The sequence below is a fragment of the Cucumis melo genome, chromosome 9, assembly GCF_025177605.1.
Source record: "Cucumis melo cultivar AY chromosome 9, USDA_Cmelo_AY_1.0, whole genome shotgun sequence".
Lineage (NCBI taxonomy): Eukaryota > Viridiplantae > Streptophyta > Magnoliopsida > Cucurbitales > Cucurbitaceae > Cucumis > Cucumis melo.
In genome coordinates this window covers 7,641,104-7,663,955 of record NC_066865.1, presented here as the reverse complement: position 1 = coordinate 7,663,955, position 22,852 = coordinate 7,641,104, and the positions used below count along the sequence as shown (strand labels likewise).

Genomic DNA, 22,852 nt, shown 5'->3' with positions numbered 1-22,852 from the left:
GGATCAAGTTATAAAAGGACCTTGTCTTAACAGGATTACCTATATATCCTGACCAACCATGATTACCCAACCTAGTCAAGTAGTTTCTTAACAGGACTTTGCCTTGCCTTTTGCTTCCCATGCAAATGGGATTACCTTGTCTCAAAATAATCAAAATATTTATGTTGTGACGATTAATTAATAAGAGTACTATCTATGTTCCTTTTCATTTCTTCTTTGACTTCTTTTCATATTCTCTTTTCTCAAGTAGTGCTTGTTGACCAAGTCATTGACGATTGAATTCGTCATTCAATTAAATGCACCAACATCTCAAAAATGTTCAACAAAGATTGGGTACATTTAAATCGGTATGAAATTAACCAACTTTTAATATTGAGCTAACCTTTAATGCATATTTAACTAAATTAACTTTATTTAATAGTGCTACTAATGAATATATGGAAGGAGCATGGAATTTTCTGCAAGAAGTGAAGAAAAGGAAGCCAAATGCCAACAAATTTTTATGTCCATGTAAAGATTGTAGAAACATGGCACATTGTGATTTTCAAATCATATATGAGCACTTGGTCATTAAGGGAATGGACCCTACATATAACTTTTGGTACCATCATGGGGAAGTATGTGAAGGAGATGAAATGGAGAATGAAGTTGATGATAGTTTTATGTGTGAAGCAACAAACTTCTATGAGAGCACATATATGGGAAAAGAGGACATCATTCATGACAATTCTACATCAAGGAAGGAAAACAAATTTTCGCATAAGGTGGAAGAGGCAAATACACCATTGTATGGTGGTTGTAAGAAGTATACAAAGATGTCAGCAGTTGTAGCATTGTACAAACTGAAAACTTTTAATGGTTGGTCAGATACAAGCTTCACCAGCCTTTTGGGGCTTTTGCATGACATGCTCCCAATGGACAATGTTATTTCAAGATCCATTTATGAAGTTAGAAAATTATTTAAGGAATTTGATTTAGGTTACCAAAAAATTCATGCATGTGTTAAAGACTGTTGCCTATTTAGAAATGAGAATGAAAAGTTAGAAAGTTGTCCTCATTGTGCAAGTTCAAGATGGAAGATTGATGAACGAACAAACCAAATCAAACAAGGTGTGCCCGCCAAGGTATTGAGATACTTTCCTATCATTCCACGACTTAAACGTATGTTTAAAATAAATGAAGTTAGTGAAAGTTTACGGTGGCATTTGAGTCATAAAAGTACTGATGGAAAGATCAGACATCCTGTTGACTCTGTTGCATGGGAAACAATTGATAAAAAATGGCCTGAGTTTTCAATGGATCCACGTAATCTTAGGTTGGGCCTTGCTACAGACGGGTTTAACCCCTTCTCCAATTTAAGTAGTCGATATAGTTGTTGGCCGGTCATGCTTGTTACTTACAATCTTCCTCCTTGGTTATGCATGAAAAAAGAAAACATAATGTTGACACTGTTGATTCCTGGTCCCAGACAACCCGGAAATGATATTGATGTATATCTACAACCCCTTGTGGAAGATTTACAACAACTATGGAAAGGAATACAAGTTTATGATATTGTAGGCAACACACATTTTAATTTGAGATCAATTCTTATGTGGACTATAAATGATTTTCCAGCATATGGAAATCTTGCCGGATGCACTACAAAAGGTAAATATGCATGCCCAACATGTGGAGATAGTACTCGTTCTTATTGGTTGAAACATAGTAAAAAATTTGCATATATGGGTCATAGACGATTCTTGTCAAGGGCTCATCCATATCGAAGAAAAAAAGCATGGTTTGACGGTAGAATAGAAGAAGAGTTACCCCCCAAAATAGCTACAGGTAGTGCAATTTATGCCCAACTTCAAAATTTTAATAATTGTTGGGGAAAACGTGAAAAGAAAAAGAGCAAAAGTCATAAAGATTTGTCAAACCAAAGGTGGAAGAAGCGATCGATTTTCTTCGATCTACCATATTGGAAGGTAAACCAACTTGAAGTTTATGATATATCTTATTACATTTCAAATTAGTATGATTCGAACTATGTCATAAACTATTTGAAACTTTGATTGTCTAGGAATTACCAATACGACACAACTTGGATGTCATGCACGTGGAGAAGAATGTATGTGAGAGTATTATAGGTACATTATTAGATATAAATGGAAAGTCAAAAGATGGGGTTAATGCAAGAAAAGACTTACAACTTTTGAAAATTCGTCCTGACTTGTATCCTCAAGATTGTGGAGGAAGAACTTATCTACCTCCAGCTCCACATACATTGTCGAAGTCCGAGAAAATTAATGTTTGCTTGTACAAAATTTACAGAAAAGAAGTATATAGAAAAAAGTGACAAATAAAATACAAAAGGTAGAGGGTGCCCCCAAATTTAGTTTTCTTAGTGGAGTTCAGGAGTGCCAAGATTTTCTTGTTGTGGCAGTTGGAGAGGTGCCTCTAGGTCTGGCGATATGATCGTTGTTGGCACACGTTGTATGAAGACTGTGTGGGTGTATTCCATCATAGCTCTAAACTGTCGATCATGCCTTATGAACATCTCCTGCATTATGTCAGATTGCTAGATGACCAATGAAGTGAGAGCTGTGAAGACATCTAAGTCTGTTGCACTGAAAGGGAGCCTAGACGAAAGGGACTTTAGACCATGATGAAACTAATATACTTTAATCTTAAAAAGCGATAAATGATAAACAACAATTAAGATAAAATTAAGAAAAGACATGCCTTATGGTAGTGACTTTATTAATAGACTAACAAAATTAGCTTTCTTAATCTTAGACCGATTAAATGCTAGCTGGAAACCTAGAAGTCCTATGTTTAGGTATCTTCTTCTGAGCTTTACCTTTCTAACACACAACCATTAACTCATTATCCAATTAATTAACTAGAAGTAGCATTAAGTTCCTTCTCATTGTTGATGCCTATTAATCTCCTTCCATTTTCGTACATAATTGATTAATAACTTAACATACTAGATCTAACCAAATTCTCACTCTCTTAAGCAAGACATTAAGTAATTATCATAAAAAAAGTGGCTAATTGTTTGAAAGTAATAAACACAAGCATGCCAAAATAGTATATGCATTAATCCATGTTGAAGATTTGAGATGTAACTTTATAATTTTCTAAGGTGGTGGTTTCTATAGTTATCTCAAACAAAGTCTTTGAAGGATAGCATACGAACGCAGCAGAAAATATCAAAAGATTACTCTAATTGCATCTAGACTTATTTTAGAAATTAACATGCAATAAAACAAAAAGCCCTAATTACACTAATTAGGATTTAGAAAAAACCTTACTTTTGTAGCTTCCCGATATTTCAAAACCTCCTTACGAACATGATCTCGGACCTCCACGAGAGTTGACCCGCTAATCTCTAAATTTAGAGCCGGGTTGTCGGACCCGTTCAATGAAGGAAATTTGAAGAAAAGATGGAATTTGGAGGGTTGAGATGGAAAAATAGTTTCTAAAATTCAAAAAACAAAAAAGTCTTTTTCAATTTGAAAAAAAGCTATTTATAAAAAAATTACATGTAAAATTGAATGTACATAAAAATCTCAACATCTAATTTTCCATTAACCTTTAGTGGAATTAATCACCATTCCATTTTCTCTTAGTGGACTTGGTGTCATCACCATGAGCTTCCACATAGTCCACTAAGAGTCCACTAAGAGTTAGTGGAATTATCCAACAAATTGTTTGATTTTCCCACTAACTTTGGTCAAGAGGTAAAATGGTCATTTGATCTTTCTAGTAAAAGTCAAATTTTAACTTTTCAAGTCAAAAAGTCAATATTTTGACTTTTTACCATTTTGACCTCCTTGACTAATTCCGACCTTCCGAGCATGAATTCACATTCATTTTTCTCAAGATTCTAATTATTTTTTAATATATTGCCGATCAAAGTTTGACTTTTCAAAGTAAAAAATCAATCATTTTGACTTTTTACAACGTTGACTATTTCCATTTTCTATGAGCTTCTGAGTATAAATCCGCATTTATATCTTTAATATTTAAATCCCATTTGAACATAAAGCTCTATCAATAATCTAATAATCGAGGGCTATATCACATTATACTTGTTGGTTTCTCTCTCCTCTCTAAAATTGAATAATTCGTCTCATTCTATCATACTGTTCTAAGTTTATTCCATATGAGCTAGCTAGGGAACCTAATGGACTTATAGATCATGGGCTCTAATGATCCGAGGTTAACAGGCTAAACTCTTTTATACCGAGCTAATTAACATTCATTAACTAACGGGTCATTCCACTAAAGTCTTGTAGTTGCACTCCCCTCACTATAGATATATTTATGTCCATTTGATATAACCATGATCAGTAAGTTAATCCTTTACAGGTTGTTCATAAGCTTGGCTGGATCAAAAAGTACCATTTTACCCCCAAGTCTACAACTTTCTCTTTAAGTCTCATTGATCCACTATTGAATAATTGGTTTAGGGTCTAACCTATAAACCAAATTTCTCTCAAGCCAATGAGAGTGGGGGCCCCTTTGTTCAAACTTGGATTCAATCCTTAAGGGAACAACTTATCTACTAACCTTAAAGCGGGTAGGAGTGAATTCTGTCTTGCACCCTATTTTTCCATCTATCCACCCTATCCTACCCCTGAAATGGAAGGCTTATTGGCCAACGCTAATGAGTTACCCTTACCTATGCAGATCTAAGGATAATCTCTTGTGAACAGAAGTTCACAGTTAGCTCAAGATTAAGATTAAGTTACCTAGGTAAACAATAATCGAGATGGTCAGTTTTGAACAATAAACGACGTTATAACGTAAAAGTGACTATTTCATTGTTCTATCTTATGTAAACCATTTACATAGGATACCCCCACTTTCATGTCTCTATATGAACGATCTAGGATTACCTTGTTTGTACTAACTACAAAGCGGGCCGCATCCATAGTATCTCTGAATAAGGTGCCCAACCTTGATTCATATACTATAGACTATTTGGGCTATTTACTCGAACTTAATCCATGTTTATGTCTCTACATAAAGTTCAAGTTTACTCAAAATAGCCTTGGGATCTTAGTTTATTGGATTTAAGATTATAGTATTCAATTTCTCAATAACGACTTTATTAAATAGAATATGATTACAAACTACTAGTTTTAGGACATAAATTCCAACAAACTCCCACTTGAACTAAAACTCCTAGTGGGATAAAAATATTTGAATTTAACAAGGAGAGAATAATACATATGAGTAAAATAAACATATGAATATAATAAAGTAGGGCACATGCCCAATAAGTCTCCCACTTGTCCTAGTTTACAAACATCGTAGACCTAAATTATGTTGGTGACCCTCAAACACTTTAGTCGTGAGGGCTTTTATAAAAGGATCAACAATGTTTTACTCATAAGAAATCTGGGTCACTACAACCTCACCACGATGTACAACTTTCCTAATAAGATGGTACTTGCGTTCTATATGCTTTCCTCGTTTATGGTTTTTAGGTTCTCGTGAATTTGCAATTGCACCAATGTTGTCACAGTATAAAGTAATTGGCAGATGCATATTAGGAAAAAATTTCCAGATCTGTTAAGAATTTCCTTAGCCATACTGCTTCATTTGCTGCTACATATTCAACTTCCATTGTAGAGTCGGCTATACAAGTTTGTTTTATGCTCTTCCACACTACTACTCCCCCATTTAGAGTGAATACTGATCCTGATGTAGACTTTCTAGCATCTTTATCTGTTTGGAAATCAGAATCAATATACCTGTAAGGATCAAATCCTTAATACCATACGCGAGCATGTAATTTTTTGTTCTTCTAAGATATTTTAGAATATTCTTAACGGTTGTCCAATGATCACGTTGGGGGTTGGACTGATACCTACTGAGTAGCAAATGTCAGGTCTAGTACATAACATTGCATATATCAAACTCTCAACAGCGGAAGCATAGGGAACATTTCTCATATCCTCAACCTTTTAAGGTGTCTTAGGACATTATTCCTTTGAAAAATGAATTCCATATCTGTATGGCAGCATACTCTTTTTGGAATTCTATATTTTATATCTAGGTAACATTTTGTCAATATAAGATGCTTGAGACATGGCTATCTTAGAGGAAGCCAAAGATTCATTAGTGAAGGGAGTTCGCTGACCTGAAAGAAAGATAATACTGTGAGATGAAGTTTAACATACATTGTCAAAGCCGAAGTGGAAGTCACTAATTGTAAGGCCCTAATCGCATACCACCACCGCGATGAAAGCCTTGGGATAAGGACAATGCTCAAAGAGACTTCTGTTGGTAAAACACATTTTGGTGGAAGGATTATGCGATGAAAGACCTCTATGCAAAGAGAGTTACGGGGTGGACAAGTGGGCAAGTTGAGTTACTTCACCTAGAAACAGTGATATGACCACGATGTCAGTAGGTCGGCGATTGATTGGACTTGACCACCCAATCCAAATTCAGAAAAAGGGGCTGATAGTGGCACGTGGCATTTTGAGATTGGACAACTTTTTGCTGCAGAGAAGAGAAACATTCCGGCATAGAAAAACTCGTCGAAGAGATCTATAAATAGAAGATTTTAGGTCATTTAAAGTTGCTTTTACCTTGAATTTTTTAAGAAGGAACTGAAAAAGTATCCAAGGATTCAAGACGCAGAATGAGCTAATTTCTGGCAAGGATTTTTAGAAGTGTAAGGGAGACTTTTGGTCGAGGAAGCTATGCTAGGAGCTAGTCGACGATAACTGAGAGTGGTTTGTCATCTCAAAAAGAATTTCTCAAATGTATTTAAATTCATAAACCTATTTCTATGAAAACCATGATGATATGAAGTTCCACTTGCTTCCAAAATTCTTAAAATGCGTGAGACGTGAATAAACTAAAAAACTAGAATAAGGAAATAAACTACTTTTGTGGAATAGTGAGTAAACTTCCAAAAGAAAGAAATGTGTTAAAAAGCAATTCCTCTAGATATTATATGGTAAAAATGTTGTAACATATGACTTACGACGTACATTATTGATAAGGTTAGTATTATTCAAAAAAATGAAAATGTTTGTGAAATATATTAAAAAGCTAAAATGAGAATATCTTTGTACCGTATGCGATGTAATATCTTATCCATGTTGTGTGACCTATGATAAGATGCTCTATTCTTGCTGGGTGATCTAGAATAAAATGTCTTATTTATGTTGTGTGACCTTGAATAGGATGCCTTACACTTGCTGTGTGATCTGGTATGGGATGCCCTTTGCTTGCTGTGTGATCTAGCATTGGAAGATGCTTTATGCGTGAGGTAATTAATGGTATTTATCAAATGCATTGAGATTTCTCCATTTGACTGTAATTTGACAAGAGAGTGTACTTAATGCTTGGGCCAAGGAGAGGTACAAAGACGTAATTGAATATGCAGAATAAATTTGTGAGAGTAACGTTTAGTATGGGAGAGGCATACTGGTATTGAATATTGTGAAAATTAATTTACTTTAACACCTGATTTGGCAACTGATTATGTTAAAACAAAGCAAACTTGATTGTATTTAAGTTGTTTGATAAAAGATCTCACTCACTAGGCGTTTTCGTCTTACCTTTCAAATGTGTTATTTTATCTTTCCCCCAGGTAGCGAAGGACACTCGACGTTGAATTTGCAGTTTTGATTGCCTATCGTGCCTCTTCAATCGGATCGTTTTGACGGTGGTCATTGTCTACTCGCATAACATATATTAGCTAGGCGAGAGAAGTCCAAGTCTTATCGTGTCATGTTTATTAGTTTTGTGACAAGTGTTGTAAAACTACTAGGTGTACCTATATTTGAATTATCAATGAAATTGACATTCATCAAGTCTACACTCCATGTTACGTTTCTTGCGATTGTCTTTTAATTTCGATTACTAGACTTTCTTTGCGATTACTTTACATAGAGTCTCGCGTAGGATATCTAGGCGGTCATGTCTCCGTTCCATCACATATTGTGAGTTAGAATGGGGCATGACAAGTTGGTATCCAAGCATAAGTGCTTGGGAATGGTCTTAAGTAGGGTCGTGCTTATGGAGTCATGTGATAGTACAAGAGTTTAACGTATTGATGCAATATAGGAACTATTGCACCACGAGGAAAACCATGACGAGTCGACAAGTGGCAACGGATGTTCCAGTTACTGGAAGTGCTAATAGAGCCCAAGCATGTGATGAAATGTCTATTAACCCACTTGATTCAGTGGGAAGGAAAGCTGAGAAAGGCATGTTTGACCATTTTCCTTAGAAGTTAGATAATAGATATACCATCGAGAGGCTAAAGGCATTAAAGGCAATGACCTTTACAGAAACCACTAATCCGACTGACGCAGAGAAGTGGTTAAGTTTGATTGATAAATGTTTTGGGGTGATGGACGGTCGCAAAGAGAGGAAAGTAAAACTGGTAACATTCTTGTTACAAGATAAAGCCGAAGACTTATGGATTTTCCACGTGACAAGGGCAGGCAGAGAAGGCCTCATTGTGTGAGAATAATTCAAGAAGGCTTTCAAGAATTAGTTCTACCCTTGTTCCTTTTATGATGCAAAGAGAAACATTGTTGATGAGATCGGTTTAGGGCGACATGATTGTCGCAGAATATGAAAAACGATTTACTAAGTTGGCGAAGTATGCTTTAACCTCTATAATTGATGAGGTAGACAAGTGCAAATGGTAATTCAAGGTATCTTGGAAGGAGTGGCTTTCTAAAGAACTCAATTACAACCAGGGCATCTTGCTAAATATTGTCCAAATGTGGCAATTCAAGGTAGCCCACGAACAGCGTCGTAATTGGTCAACCAGCCTTACCGACAAGACAAAATTGATGTCGGGCCTTGTGGAGTTAGAGGATTTAGAAGAGCCAAGTCATAGGGAAAGGTTTGTGCTATGACTTAGAGTGAAGCCAGGAATAGCCCTCACGTAATCACTGGTTCGTTGATGATTTGTTATTCTCCTACTTTTGTGTTGTTTGATTATAAAGCTACACATTCTTTTATTTCTCTAATGCATGCTAAGACCTTAAAACATTGGATAGAACCTTTAAAAAATGGGTTACTAATTAGCACCCCTTCCGACGAGGTGTTCTTAGTAGAACTAGTATAAAGAGATTGCGAAGTAAGAATTGAGAATGTTGCAATGAGGGTCGACTTGTTTCTATTTGAGCTTGATAAATTGGATGTGATTTTGGGAATGGCTTTCCTCACCAAGTACCATGCAGTATTAGATTGCTTCAATAAGGAGGTAGTATTGAGAGACCCTATAAAATATGAAATTAAATTTGTAGGCGATAAGAACGTTAATTTGGCAAGAATCATCCGTACTTAAGGCGAGGAAGTTGATGAAGAAAGGGCATACTGCCTACCTTGAGCATGTGGTAGATACACGGGCATCGAGAGATGATCCAAGCAAAGTGCCTATAGTTTGTGAATATTTGGACGTATTTTTGGAAGAATTGAGTGGATTGTCGCCTAAGCGAGAAATCGAGTTTGAAATCAAAGTTGCATCTTGGTCCACACTAATTTCTCAAATCCCCTATTACATGACACCAAACAAAATGAAGGAATTGAAGAATCAGTTAGAGGAGTTGATAGAGAAGGGCTACATTCGACCCAATACCTCACCATGGGGAGCCCCTGTTCTATTTGTAAAGAATAAGGATGGATCAATGAGATTGTGCATTGACTACCGCCAATTGGACAAAGTAACAATCAAGAATAAGTACCCTTTGCCGTGAAGAGATGATCTCTCTGATCAGTTGAAGGGAGCGTTATTATTCTCCAAGATAGATTTACATTTAGGCTATTACCAATTAAGAATTAAGGAGTCGGATGTACCTAAAACAACATTTATATTGCTCTATGGGCATTATGAGTTCTTAGTAATGCCTTTTGGATTGACCAACGCCTTAGAAACTTTCATGGATCTAATGAACAGGGTGTTCCATCACCACTTAGATTAGTTTGTTATTGTTTCATTGATGACATTTTGGTCTACTCTCCAAATGCGGAAAGACACGCAGAGCACCTAAGAATTGTATTGCAGACCTTGTGAGAGGAAAAGCTCTATGCAAAGTTCAGTAAGTGTGAGTTCTGATTGAACCAAGTGGTGTTTCTTGGGCACATTATCTCTTTAAGAAGATTAAAAGTGGACTTGCAAAAGATTGAAGCGATTGAAACTTGGGAACGCCTCAAGACGGTTTCTGAGGTTAGGAGCGTTTTGGTTTAGCGGGTTACTATAGGTGATTCATAGAAGGATTTTTCAAATTGGCCCTTCCTTTGACAACACTTATAAAGAAAGCGATGATATTTGAATGATCGCATGACTACAAGAAGAGTTTCAAGAAGAGTTTCAAGAAGCTAAAACATAGACTTACTACTACACGTGTTTTCGCGTTACCTACACCTTGGAAGGAATATGAGGCCTTTTGTGGCACATTACACCAAGGCCTAGAATGTGTTTTGATGTAAGAAGGAAAAGTAATAGCCAATGCATCCAAAAAAATTGAAGTTGCACGAACACTACCACCCTACACATGACGAAACTATCTAATGGGAGAAAAGTGTAGCATTTTCACGGACCACAAGAGTCTTAAAGTATATTTTGATCAAGAGAATTTAAATTTAAGACAGAGGCATTGGATGGAACTTATTAAGAATTATGACTACACCATTGCATACCACCCTAGAAAAGCGAACGTTGTAGTCGGCGCGTTGAGTAGGAAGAGTCCCAACCCAAAGAGCAGAGAGAGGATAACCCTATTAAAAGAATTGAGAGGCTTCAAGGTGGTTCTCAACGTAGGAACATCTAGGAACTTGATGGCGCATTTCCTATGAAGCCCATACTTGAGGAAGAAATTGTTAGATCGTAGTCTGAAGATTCTGAGTTGTGGAAGTTAGTTGAGGAAGTGAGTTATGAGAAATAATCAGATTATGCGTTCAAAAAGGATGGTGCGTTAATAAAAGACAAGAGGCTATGCAGCCCACAAAATAAGGTGTTGAAGGATAATTTCTTAGAGGAAGCCCATTGTTCAGCCTATGCAATGCACCCTGGGAGTACTAATATGTACATGACTTTGAAAGGCTATTATTGATGGCCAAGCATGAAGCGAGAAATAGCCAAGTTTGTAGCCAAATGCTTGATTTGCCAGCAAGTCAAGCCTCAACGAAAAAAACACTAGTGGGTTAATATGTCCTTTGTCGAGTTCTAAATGGAAACGTGAACACATTTCTATGGAGTTCCTATTTGGATTGCCCATAATGCTAAGTGGCAACACGAAATTTTGGTAATTATGGACAGATTCACTAAGATGACATGCTTCATCTCTATTAAGCAATTCCTTCCATTAGACAAATTAGCTAAGTTATATATTGAAAAAATTGTAAGTTAATACGAGACTCCAGTGTCTGTAGTTTCAGATAGAGATTCGCAATTTATTTCCATGTTTTGGCTAAAATTACAAGACGCGTTGGGAACTAAGTTGCATTTCCACATCGTGTTCTACCCAAAAACGGATGGTCAATCTAAAAGAACCTTGCAAACATTGAAAGATATCTTGAGAGCTGACATTCTACAATTCAAAGTAAGTTAGGACAAGCATTTATCTTTGATTAAATTTACCTATAACAACAGTTTCGTTCCAACATTGGAATGGGTTTCTTTGAGGTGTTATACGGAAGGCGTTGCAGAATGCCAGTTTGCTGGGAAGAAGTCGGCGAAAGAAAACTGTACGGACAAGAGTCAGTCTAGGCGACGATAGGGCACATAAAAGTAATTAAGAAAATTTTGAAGACTGGCTGCAATAGACAAAAGAGTTATGCGGACAACCATTGCAGAGCACTGGAGTTTGAAGTGGGAGACAAAGTTTATTTGAAACTATTACCATGGAAAGGAGTAATCAGATTTGAGTGGAAGGAAAAACTAAGGCAACGATACATAGGACCCTACGAAATTCTAAAATACGTGGGGATAGTGGCCTATAAGTTAAATTACCTGCGAAAATGCTTAGAATCCATAACGTCTACCATGTTTCTATGTTGAGGAAGTACGTGCCAAATACCTCATATATCCTCAAAGACCAACCTCTAGAAGTACAAGAAAACTTGACTTATGAGGAGAAACCTCTACTTGTCTTAGACAGAAAAGAGCAAGTACTGAGAACAAAGGTGATTCTCATGGTTAAGATTATGTGGAACAATCATGGTGTTAAGGAAGCCACTTGAGAGAATGAATAACAGAGAAAAGCCAAGTACCCACAGTTGCTTGCACCAGCTTACTGAATTTCGAGGACAAAATTTCCATAAGAAAGTAGTAGTTGTAAGGCCTTGATCGCATACCACCACCGCGATAAGGACAATGCTTAAAGAGACTTTTGTTGGTAAAACACGTTTTGTTAAATGGACTATAGGATGAAAGACCTCAACGTGAAGAGAGTTACGTGGCGGACAAGTGAGTAAGTTGAGCTACTTTACCTAGAAGTACTAATGTGACCTAGATGTTAGTAGGTCGGTGATTGGTTGAACTCGACCACCCAATGCGATTTTATTATAAAGGGTTGATAGAGGCACTTGGTGTTTTGAGATTGAAGTACTTCTTGCTGCTGACAAGAGAAATTATTTCGACATGGAAAAACTCGCCTGAGAGATCTATAAATAGAAAAATTCGGGATATTTGAAGTTTCTTTTACCCTAAATTTGTTAAGAAGGAACTGAGGTAGTATCCAAGGATATAAGACGTAGAACAAGCTCATTTCCAGTAAGGATTTTGATGAGTGTAAGGGAGACTTTTGGCCGAGGAAGCTAGGCTAGGAGCTAGTTGACGAAGACTGTTAAGTGGTTCTTCTTATTAAAAAAAAAATATTCTCAAATGTAGTTAAATCCTTAAGCCTATTTCTCTGAAAAGCATGATGATATGTAGTTCCACTTGTTTCCAAAATTCTCAAAATACGTGAGACGTGAATAGACTGAAAAACTAGAATGAGGAAATAAACTACTTATGTTGAATAGTGTGTGAACTTCCAATAGAAAGAAATGTTCCAATTCCTCTAGACCTTATATGGTAAAAATGGTGTAACATGTGACTTTCGACGTACATTATTGATAAGGTCAGTATTATTCGGAAAAATGAAAATGCTCGTGAAATATTAAAAGGCCAAAATGAGAATATTTTTGTACTCTTTTCGATGTAATGCCTTATCAATGTTGTATGACCTAAGATAAGATTCTGTATTCTTGCTGTATGATCTGGAATAGAATGCCCTATTCATATTGTGTATCCTTCAATAGGATGCCTCATACTTGTTATGTGATATGGTATGAGATGACTCATACTTGCAGTGTAATTTGGTATGGGATGTGTTGGAAAACGAACTAGGACTAGGCGCAGCAGAATTAACATAAAAATGTTTATATAACCTTAAAACGGTAACAGATCGTGCATAAACAATTAAATCACGAATAAACATACCTTTATGTCGAATTTATCCAAATCGAATTTCTTTTGTTCTTGATAATAACGATCCTTCAATTCGCATCATCACAACGTTGCGAAATTGCAAGCATTCTCTGATAGTATCCACACACGAACTGTGAATTCGTCTCCTTGAATTCGAGTCTGCTAGAACCTTACAAAGTGAAAATTTAGACTCTCTCTATTCTCTCTTTGTGTAGAACAAATTTTATGTCTTACTTGGATGTAAAACGAGATGGCTAAGGTCATATTTTATAGGCTTCATGGGGTTTCTTAATAAGCTTCCAATTCTCCAATTGGGCTTATTAATTACGTTTTCTAATAAGTTTTCAATTTTTCAATTGGAGTTATTAATTACCTATTCCAAAGATAAACTCGACCCATTTCATTCATGTGCGACCCGTTAGGTTAATTTAACATCACAATGAGCCCATAACACGTTTTATGGCCCATAAGTCATAATTGGTCTCTAGCAAGACATTATGACTACCCATATTAAATTAAGTCAGTGATCCAACATAACTTAATATAATTATTGCTTTAATCCTTTATCACGCGATATCTATAATTGAATATAAGGCATGGACAAAGTCACCTTATCTAATTTAATTACTTTCTCGATTAATAAGCATACTGAAATAATAAATGACATTAATGCACTTATTAATTCATTTATAGCACGACCATGCATTTCCATAGTCATGCTTAATCATAGGACCTTGAGATATCTCTTCATAACAAGATGGATAAATTCCATCTTGATTAATCATTGTCAACTACATAATTCATAATGTATTCGAGTACAACCTTCATAATTATCTGGTTAAAGATAATGTTTGATTGCATCAAAATAGATTAATTCTTATGTTTGACACTATGATAATCTTAGGTATAAGGATAAAAACAATCAATTAATTGAGATTATTTATGATACATGTCCATGTAATAATCTCAAAAGGGGTCAATCAATTCTTATTCTCTAATAAGAAAATATGATTATAATTTATGTCTTCACATATATAATCATCCTATGATTATTAATTATAACTCATACTAATATTAATTTATTATTGTTCCCACAATAATAATCGATTAGGGCTATTTAGAATATAATAACATATTCATGGATACTATTATACAATAACATGCAATTGAAAAATAATGATAATAATAACTTTTATTAAATGATTAAACAATAAACCAATTATCCATAAAATTATTATAGAACACAATAATAATAAAAAAAACAACAGGATGCCCTTTGCTTGTTACGTGATTTGACATTGAAAGACCTTTATGCGTGAGGGAATTGATGATATTTGTCAAATACGTTGAGACTTATTTGCTTGACTATAACTTGGCAAGAGAATGTGGTAAATGCTTGAGCCAAGGAGAGGAGAGTGTACAAAGACGTAATTGAATGTGCAAAATAAATTTGTGAGATAAACATTTAGTATGCGAGAGGCATACGAGGGTTAAATATTATGAAAATTGATTTAGTTTTATGCCCGATTTGGTGATTGATTATGTTAAAATAAAGCAAACTTGATTGTATTTAAGTTGTTTGATAAAAGATCTCACTCACTAGGCGTTTTTGTCTAACCTTTCAAATGTGTTGTTTTATCTTTCTCCCTCCCAAGCAGCGAAGGACATTTGATGTTGACTTACAGTCTTGGTCGTTTACCACGCCTCTTCAATTGGATTGGTTTGGCGATGGTCACTGTCTACTCGCATAACATATAGTAGCTAGGGAGGGAGGTTCAAGTCTTGTTGTGTCATATTTATTGGTTTTGTGATAAATGTTGTAAAAATACTGAGTGTACCTATATATGAATTATCAATTGAAAGTTTACATTCATTAAGTCTACACTTTGCTTACTAGATGTTCTTTGTGATTACTTCGCGAAGAGTCTCGCGTAGGATATCTAGACGATCACGTCTTCATTCCATCACATTGAATGAATTGGAACGGGGTGTGACACTAATATTATTACTTTTATGAGGAGACTAAGCACGTGCAAGGTAAGGGATCTCACACTTGGGGGGGCTTAAGGACACTTGAGTGTGAGTCTCAGTTCTAAGGGAGCCTAGGTGATAAGTGAGTTAAGCTTTACATGAGTCATTATAGTAGGAGTGTTGCATAAAGTATTATATTGTAAATTATTTAACTTTTCAATATTAGTGAAGTATCTTTTTTAGGGACACTGCCCTAGATGTAGGTGACATATTGCCAAACTGGGTTATCAATTTTAGCATGTCCTTCTATTTTACTTGTTGGTATTTTACTTGTTGTATTTGTTATTTGTGCTTTCCATTTGACACCCTTGATTGTGTGACACATCACCTCAACGTTTTTTAATTGGTATTAGAGTAGGTCACCATGACTTTAGTGTATCAATCATGAACAGAATCAATGAAGGTGGCTCCACCACTCATCCTTCTAGAGCGGGTCTCATCCCATTACAAAAATAGAAGATGGAAAACAGATTTTTAAATGGAAATATCAGTGGTTTGTGGCAAGAGATGACACTTCGTTGGAACATTTATGTGCTCTGAACGCTATACTCCATGGTGTGGACTATAACATTTTCAATTCAACCAACACGTGTGCATCAACGACACGTGTACTTAAACATCTCCGTGACTCATGAAGACACCTCCAAGGTCAAGCTATTAAGACTATAGTTGTCGACATCAAAGTTTGAGGGTCTCAGAATGCACTCCAATGAATTTATTGTTGAATTTAATGCTCGCTTGTTGGACATTGCCAATGCTATTTGCATTGGGAGAAAAAAATATCTTAAGAAAGACGGTTCATAAAGTTCTCAGATCCATACCCAAGAGGTTTTTATACAAAAGTCGCAATATTGAAGAAACTCAAGATATTGCTTCCCTAAAAGTGGATGAGTTGTTTGGGTCCTTATTCTTATTTGAGATGTCTCTTCGTGGAATAACCGAGAAGAAGAATAAGGGAATTTCATTTCAATCAACAGTTGAAGAAATACATAATGCATCTAAAAGAGAGTATAATGATTCTCTAGTTGATTTTAATTCCATGCTATCAAAACAATTCAACAGTGTACTCAAACATTGTCGAAAGAAGTCTAGTAATTTTGATCCTAAGGGTAACAAGTGTGATAGTCTCTCATATCACGTCGTCTAGAACTCAAGCCTATAAGAAGAAAGCTGAAAAATCAGATACATCTAACTATTTGAGAGAAAATTCTTTTAAATAAGGAATATGAAGGCTATGGACACTTCAACTTAGAGCGTTGTAACTTTATGAAGAATTGGAGAAAGGGCTATGTGTTGACAATGTGTAATAACGAGTTTGAAGACAGTAGCAATTTTGAGGTGAATGTAAAAGCGCTTGTTAGTAATATCTCATTCGCCACCTTGATATTTGAAAATTCGGAGTTTGATGCTTATGTTAAAGAAATGAAAGACATAGCTAAACAAGACCTTGTTAAGGAAAAACAGTCTAAATATCAAGCCCTCTATGATAAATGGCAAGATGATATGAAAGTTCTAGATATATAGAAAGAGAGAACCGAGTCTAATTGTTTATAATCACAAGCTTATATTCACTATTACTGAATAGATGTGAGAACTTAATCAAACTTAACTTGAGAAAGAATCTGTTGTAAAAAATGTTAGAATGTTGAACTTAGTTTTATTTCCTAAAACTTGAATATAGTAAATGTAAATAATTGATTGTTATTAATAAAGTGTTATTGAGGTTATTTTAATAAGAGTCATTGAATCCTTGCATTAGTTTTGTGTTAATAACCACAAATCCAATAAACTAATATTACAAGATGTCTTATGAGTCTTAAGCACTATGTAGAAACATAGATAATCAACAATCAAGATACAACCTAAAAGGTATATAATATAGGAATAAGGTTGAGTACACCTTATTCTGGTGACACTATAGATACGAGTCATTCTTTTTATTCTAACAAACTTATTGGTCCAACATGTTCACGTAATAGAGCTGAGAGTGAAGGTATTATATATAATAAGTTTACATAAGATTGAACTACGAAAACTAACCACTAGACATAATTTTGTTGACTAGTTAGGCTTCTATTTCAACAAAGGGACCTAGGTAAACTCTGTCTTAATCATGAGTATATTATGAAATCCTATTCAAGAGAGATGATTCTTTGATTTGTATGGGTGAGAGTAGCCAGTAAGCTTAACATCTTTATCGTTCTACGGACAAGATTGAGTAGGAGTTGGAAATTTAATAAAACAAGATGAAATTAAATCCTTATCAACTTAAGTGAAGTACTTGAGGGTTCTTGATTGCGTTGAAAATAAACTATCTTATTCTACTTAAATTGGGATCGTTCAAGTATTTTACGTCTGTTCCATGGTTTTGTAGACGTTAAGCATAATTCAAGTCATTCTTGGCATTAATATTCCTTTTGGGACTAATCGAGCGTTATTTGAGGTTTACAGCATCAACATAATGAGAATTCAAAGATAGGCAATTTGGAGGCTCGATGTCTTGATGCTCTATAGTGCTGGACTCGATGTTGAAATGTAAAAAGCTCAAAAGTTTGTGAAACTGGCCCAGTGCTGCGACGTTTCGAACTTGAGACAAAATATGTACGTGCGCAAAATTCTTAATGTCATGACATTGCCCTAGGGCACTACGACACCCTTATGTTTTTGGCTTAATTACCCTAGCTGCCAACCCTTGGGTTTTACATTATTACACAAAATTTTAGAGACTTTGGAGCGGATTTTTGTACACTCATTTGTCCCTTTGATTTGGAGGCTTTCTTTGCTTATTATTCAGAAGATGTATTAAGGCTAAGGTACTTCATTCTAGCTTAGGTTCTTAGAAATCTCCTATAGTTCCTTTGATTTTATGAGAACTTGAACTTGCTTGATGTAACTTTTAGTTTCAATTCTGTACTTGAATGTTATTTTGTTATATGTTTGGATGCATAGGGGATGTATAACTTTTACTTTGTATTGAATCTTTGACTCATGATAAATTGATAAGATTTAGTTACGAGCAATAGATTATGTTAGCTTGTTAATTTACTTTTGATGAGAATTGTTCTAACCAATCTGGAATTGAACCTATTGAATGTCAATTCAATTATGCATTCTTAATCGAATTGGATTAGAATAATAAGAACCTTGGGACAATTTAGATATCTTAAATAATTAAATTTATGAGCTGGAAGTTGCATATAGATAAGTGGTAATAGTTCGATGAATAAATTCTTTGGATAGGTTGAGATCAATATAACCTAAATTAGACTTTTTGACATAGAATTTCTCTAATCATTTACCCTTTCTTTGCAATTAATTTAAACTCAAACCCTTCCCCCTCCGTTTGGTTACCTCGGGTTGGAAATTAATTTGTTTAAGGAATCCGTTTGCTCTTTGAGTTCGACCTGGACTTACCACTAAAACTAGTACTTAGTGTGTATTCGGTAAGTTATTTGGCACAGATTTTGGGAAGGAAATTCGTCTGCTAGATATCTTAAATTTTGACTCTATGACTTGAACAAAGGACTCTACCCTCTCATTGGCACTAGAGGGATTTATGTTTCATTGTTGGACCATAAATAGGTTTTTCATTAGGGGTGTTGAATGAATCAATAACCCGAGAAAACTTGCCAACCCTATTAAAATAATAAGTGTTGCGTTGGGTTAAAATAATATGGGTTGTGTTAGGTTACAAATTTTAAAAATCTACCGATATGATTTGGTTCTTAGGTTGAAGGAAAAAAATTTGGTTCAACTCGAATTAGACCAATCATACATATAATTGTTTTTAGTGTTTCACTTTAGCCTTTACATTCATTTTCTTTCTTTCTTATATTTTTTTTCTTTTTCACATTGTCACACACCCAATCATTCATTCTTCTCCTTTATTACCATCGTTTATTTCTTCCCCTTCATCTCATTTTCTTATACCCATTGCTCTTTAAGTAGTTTAATCACTCTCCTTTAACACTCAACCAAGCCAAAAAAAGTTGTAGAAACCATTTACCATTGGATTTACAGCCGTTGGAACCATCCACTATCAGAGTAGGTATCGTTGGAGTCATCCACCACTAGTTTTTGTCGTTGTTTGAACCGTCCACCATCATATCTATCATGTGGGAGTCTTTTTGCACTAGATCTATCATCCTTGGAACCATCCAACACCAGATTTGCCATTTCTTGTGGCATATACCACCAGGTCTACCACCCTTAAAGTCGTCCATCATCAGATCTAGTACCAACAGAGTAAAAAAAAAAAAAAAGTTCACATCCTGTGATTAGTTTTATTTTAGTATAATCATTTATTGTTAGATTCAATTAGATGTGTATTAGATTTATATTAGATTTGTGTTAATTTCAATGGATCTGGATTAGATTTGTAGATTTTAGTTTTGGCCATCTAATTTGATTAGATTTGTTTATAATTCTAGTTTATTGCTTGTTGTCGTGTGTGTGTAACGTTTGTTCATGGATATGTTATGTTAAGTTTTAAGTGAATGACTTAGTAGGCGATTAGAATAGGAATATGCAATAAGGTGCCTTCCTATCTATGTGTTATTGATTTCCAAATTATAAAGATGCAGTACAAGGTTTCTTCGCTTGTTCAAGTGTAAGCGAAGAGAGAGGCTTCATGGATAAGCCAGGGTTGAATTTAGGAAATTTCTATCAAACTAGTAATAAAGTTCACTTCTTATCTAGATGGTATACAGTTTCTATATTGTGTAAAATAAAAGTACAAGTGTGTGTATTAAACCTACTATCTACACTAGAGATTCTGTAAAAGGTAGCAAAAAACGGTGGAAAATGTGGAGAATGACCTAACTTGTGTTAAAGAAAATGTGAAGGAAAGTCAGCACGTTGTAGGCGATTAAGCCATTCGATAGTCCTTAAAGTGATAGCGATTTGTAAGACCCGTAACTAAGATAAGAAGTAAAATTTTAGGTGGTCTAAGCGAGAAATGGTTGGTTAGTTCGTGAGAGAGATTATTCAACAAGACTTTTGAAATGTGAGGCGATTAGAGTTCTTCGCGAAATGGAACTTGGTGAGAAGAAGCAAGGAAGCTTCTAAGAAATTTACTAAGTTTACTTTCCATGCGTGTAGTTTAAGTTAAGCATGATTAAGTTTAATATTAAGATCACACGTGTACTACAAAGAAGCAGGAGGTGGCAATTTACCAAGAGCTTAAGGGTGACTAAATAAGCTATTTTAAGGAGTAGTATAAATAGAGGTTGAGATTAGAATGTTAAGGATGATTATTCTGGAATTTTGAGAAGAAAAAATTAAGTATTGAAGTTCTGCCAAAGTGCTGACATGAGAAGAAGAAGAAGATAAGCCTTTGAAGTTTAAGTAGCTAAGTAGTGTGAGTGTTTCTTCAAAATGATTTACATGATTTCAAGCTTCCTTTATAAAGCATTTACTGATTGAAAATAATGATTTCAATATGCATGTTTTCAAAGAGATTTCCATGAAAAGTTTATGTTTTGTAGAAAGCGTGTTTTATATATTTCAATGATTATGAAATGATGTTCAAACCATTAGTCTACTGTCCATCAATGAGCTGACTATTATGTACGCATAAGTGTTGGAATTTATGTCCTAAAACTCGTAGTTTATAGTTAAAATTATATTCTAGTCAATAAAGTGGTTATTGAAGACTTGTTAGTGAAAATAAAATACTATAATCTTGAATCCAATTAACTAAGGTCCTGAGACTATCTAGTGTGGACTTAAACTTTATGTAGAGACATAAACGTGGATCAAGTTTGAGTTTATAGGTCAAATGGTCTATAATGTATGAATAATGATGGCCGTCTTATCTCGGGAACATTATGGATGCGGCCTGCTTTGTAGTTAGTACAAACGATGTGATCTTGAGTCATTCATGCAGAGACATGAGAGTAGGGGCATCTTATGTAAATAGTTTGCATAAGACTGAAACCATGAAATAGTCATTTTATCTTAATCTTGAGCTAACTATGAACTTTTGTTCAAACGCATAGGTGAGGGTAGCTCAACAGCGCTGGTCCAATAAGCCATCCAATTTAGGGGTAAGACCGGATAGAAAGCTAGGGACATAGGTTGCCAGACGGAATTCACTCCTACCCATTTTAGGGTTAGTAGGTAGGTTGTTACCTTAAGGACTGAATCCAAGTCTTGAACAAGGGATCTCACCTTCTCGAGCTTCTCGATTTATAGATTGGACCTTAAATCAAATGTTTAATAATGGACCAGTGAGACTTGAGAAACGAGATGTAGTCTCGGGGGTAAAACGATATTTTGACCTAGTCAAGGTTACGAACAACCTCTGAAGAATTAACTTATTGATCATGGTTATATCAGATGGACAGAAATATATATATATAGTGAGGGGAGTGCAACTATGAGACTCTAGTGTAATGACCTGTTAGTTAACAAATGTTGATTAGCTTGGTCTAAAAGGGTTTAACCAGTTAATCTTGGATCGTAGGAGCTTATGATCTATAGGTCCATTAGGTTCCCCTGCTGGCTTATAAGGAATTAACTTATAACAATATATATGTTAAAGCAATTTGAATTGTTCCAATTAGGTAGAGAGAGAAACAGACGAATATATGTGATATAGCCATCGATAATAGAGCTTTGAGTTAAAATGTTGTTTAAATATTAAAAATATGAATACATATTCATATTTGGAAGCTCGAAATTGATGAAAATGGTCAAAGTTGTGAAAAGTCAAAATCTTGACTTTTGATGTTGAAAAGTCAAACTTTGACCTGCATTATATTCAAATATGATTTGAATTTCAAAAAAATGAATGGGGATTCATGCTCGGGAGGTTGAAATTAGTCAAGACCCACAAAATGGTAAATAGTCAAAAAGTTGACTTTTGATTTTGACTTAATTGGTCAAAATGACCAAAATACCCTTGAACTAAGTTCGTGGGAAAATATAACATTTTGTTGGATAATCCCACTAACACTTAGTGGGATCGGTGACTACATGAGATGGAAACACCTAGCCCACTAAGTTTCACTAATTGTTAGTGGATTATTAGGTGTTGAGATTTAAGAAAGTAATTACATGTAATTTTGCATGTAATTTGTCTATTTAAAGGATGTTTTTCATTTTTAAAAATATTTTTTTTTGCCAATTTTGTAATTGTAAAGTACAAAATAAATCTATTTTTTTTCTCTCAATCTCAACCTAAGCTCCACCTCGAAATTCTATCTCTCTCTAATTATTCCTTCACTTAACGGGTCTCACAACCCGGTTTTAAGTTCGGAGAATAGCGGGTCAACACTAGTGGTAGTTCCAGTTTGTGATCTTAAGAAGATTTTGAGGATTGGGAAGCTACAAAGGTATATATTTTATCTTAACCCTAATTTAGTTTGAATT

The 22,852-nt window shown here is 35.0% G+C and overlaps 1 protein-coding gene across 1 annotated transcript; it reads left to right on the top strand.

The window, feature by feature from the left end:
* The first annotated feature begins 527 nt into the window (after positions 1-527).
* Positions 528-2,648, top strand: LOC127150837 (uncharacterized). The gene is made up of 3 exons (XM_051089526.1): positions 528-1,967; positions 2,063-2,290; positions 2,565-2,648. Exons 1-3 carry the CDS (start codon positions 528-530, stop codon positions 2,646-2,648), a joined length of 1,752 nt encoding a protein of 583 aa, XP_050945483.1.
* Positions 2,649-22,852: the final 20,204 nt, after the last annotated feature.

What these genes read in the sequence shown, in the direction of transcription:
- LOC127150837 (XM_051089526.1), top strand. Translation starts at nt 528, where the DNA reads ATGGCACATTGTGATTTTCAAATCATATATGAGCACTTGGTCATTAAG. An exon ending in TCGATCTACCATATTGGAAG is followed by an intron (nt 1,968 to 2,062) that starts GTAAACCAACTT and finishes TTGATTGTCTAG; the next exon opens with GAATTACCAATACGACACAA. An exon ending in CGAAGTCCGAGAAAATTAAT is followed by an intron (nt 2,291 to 2,564) that starts GTTTGCTTGTAC and finishes TCAGATTGCTAG; the next exon opens with ATGACCAATGAAGTGAGAGC.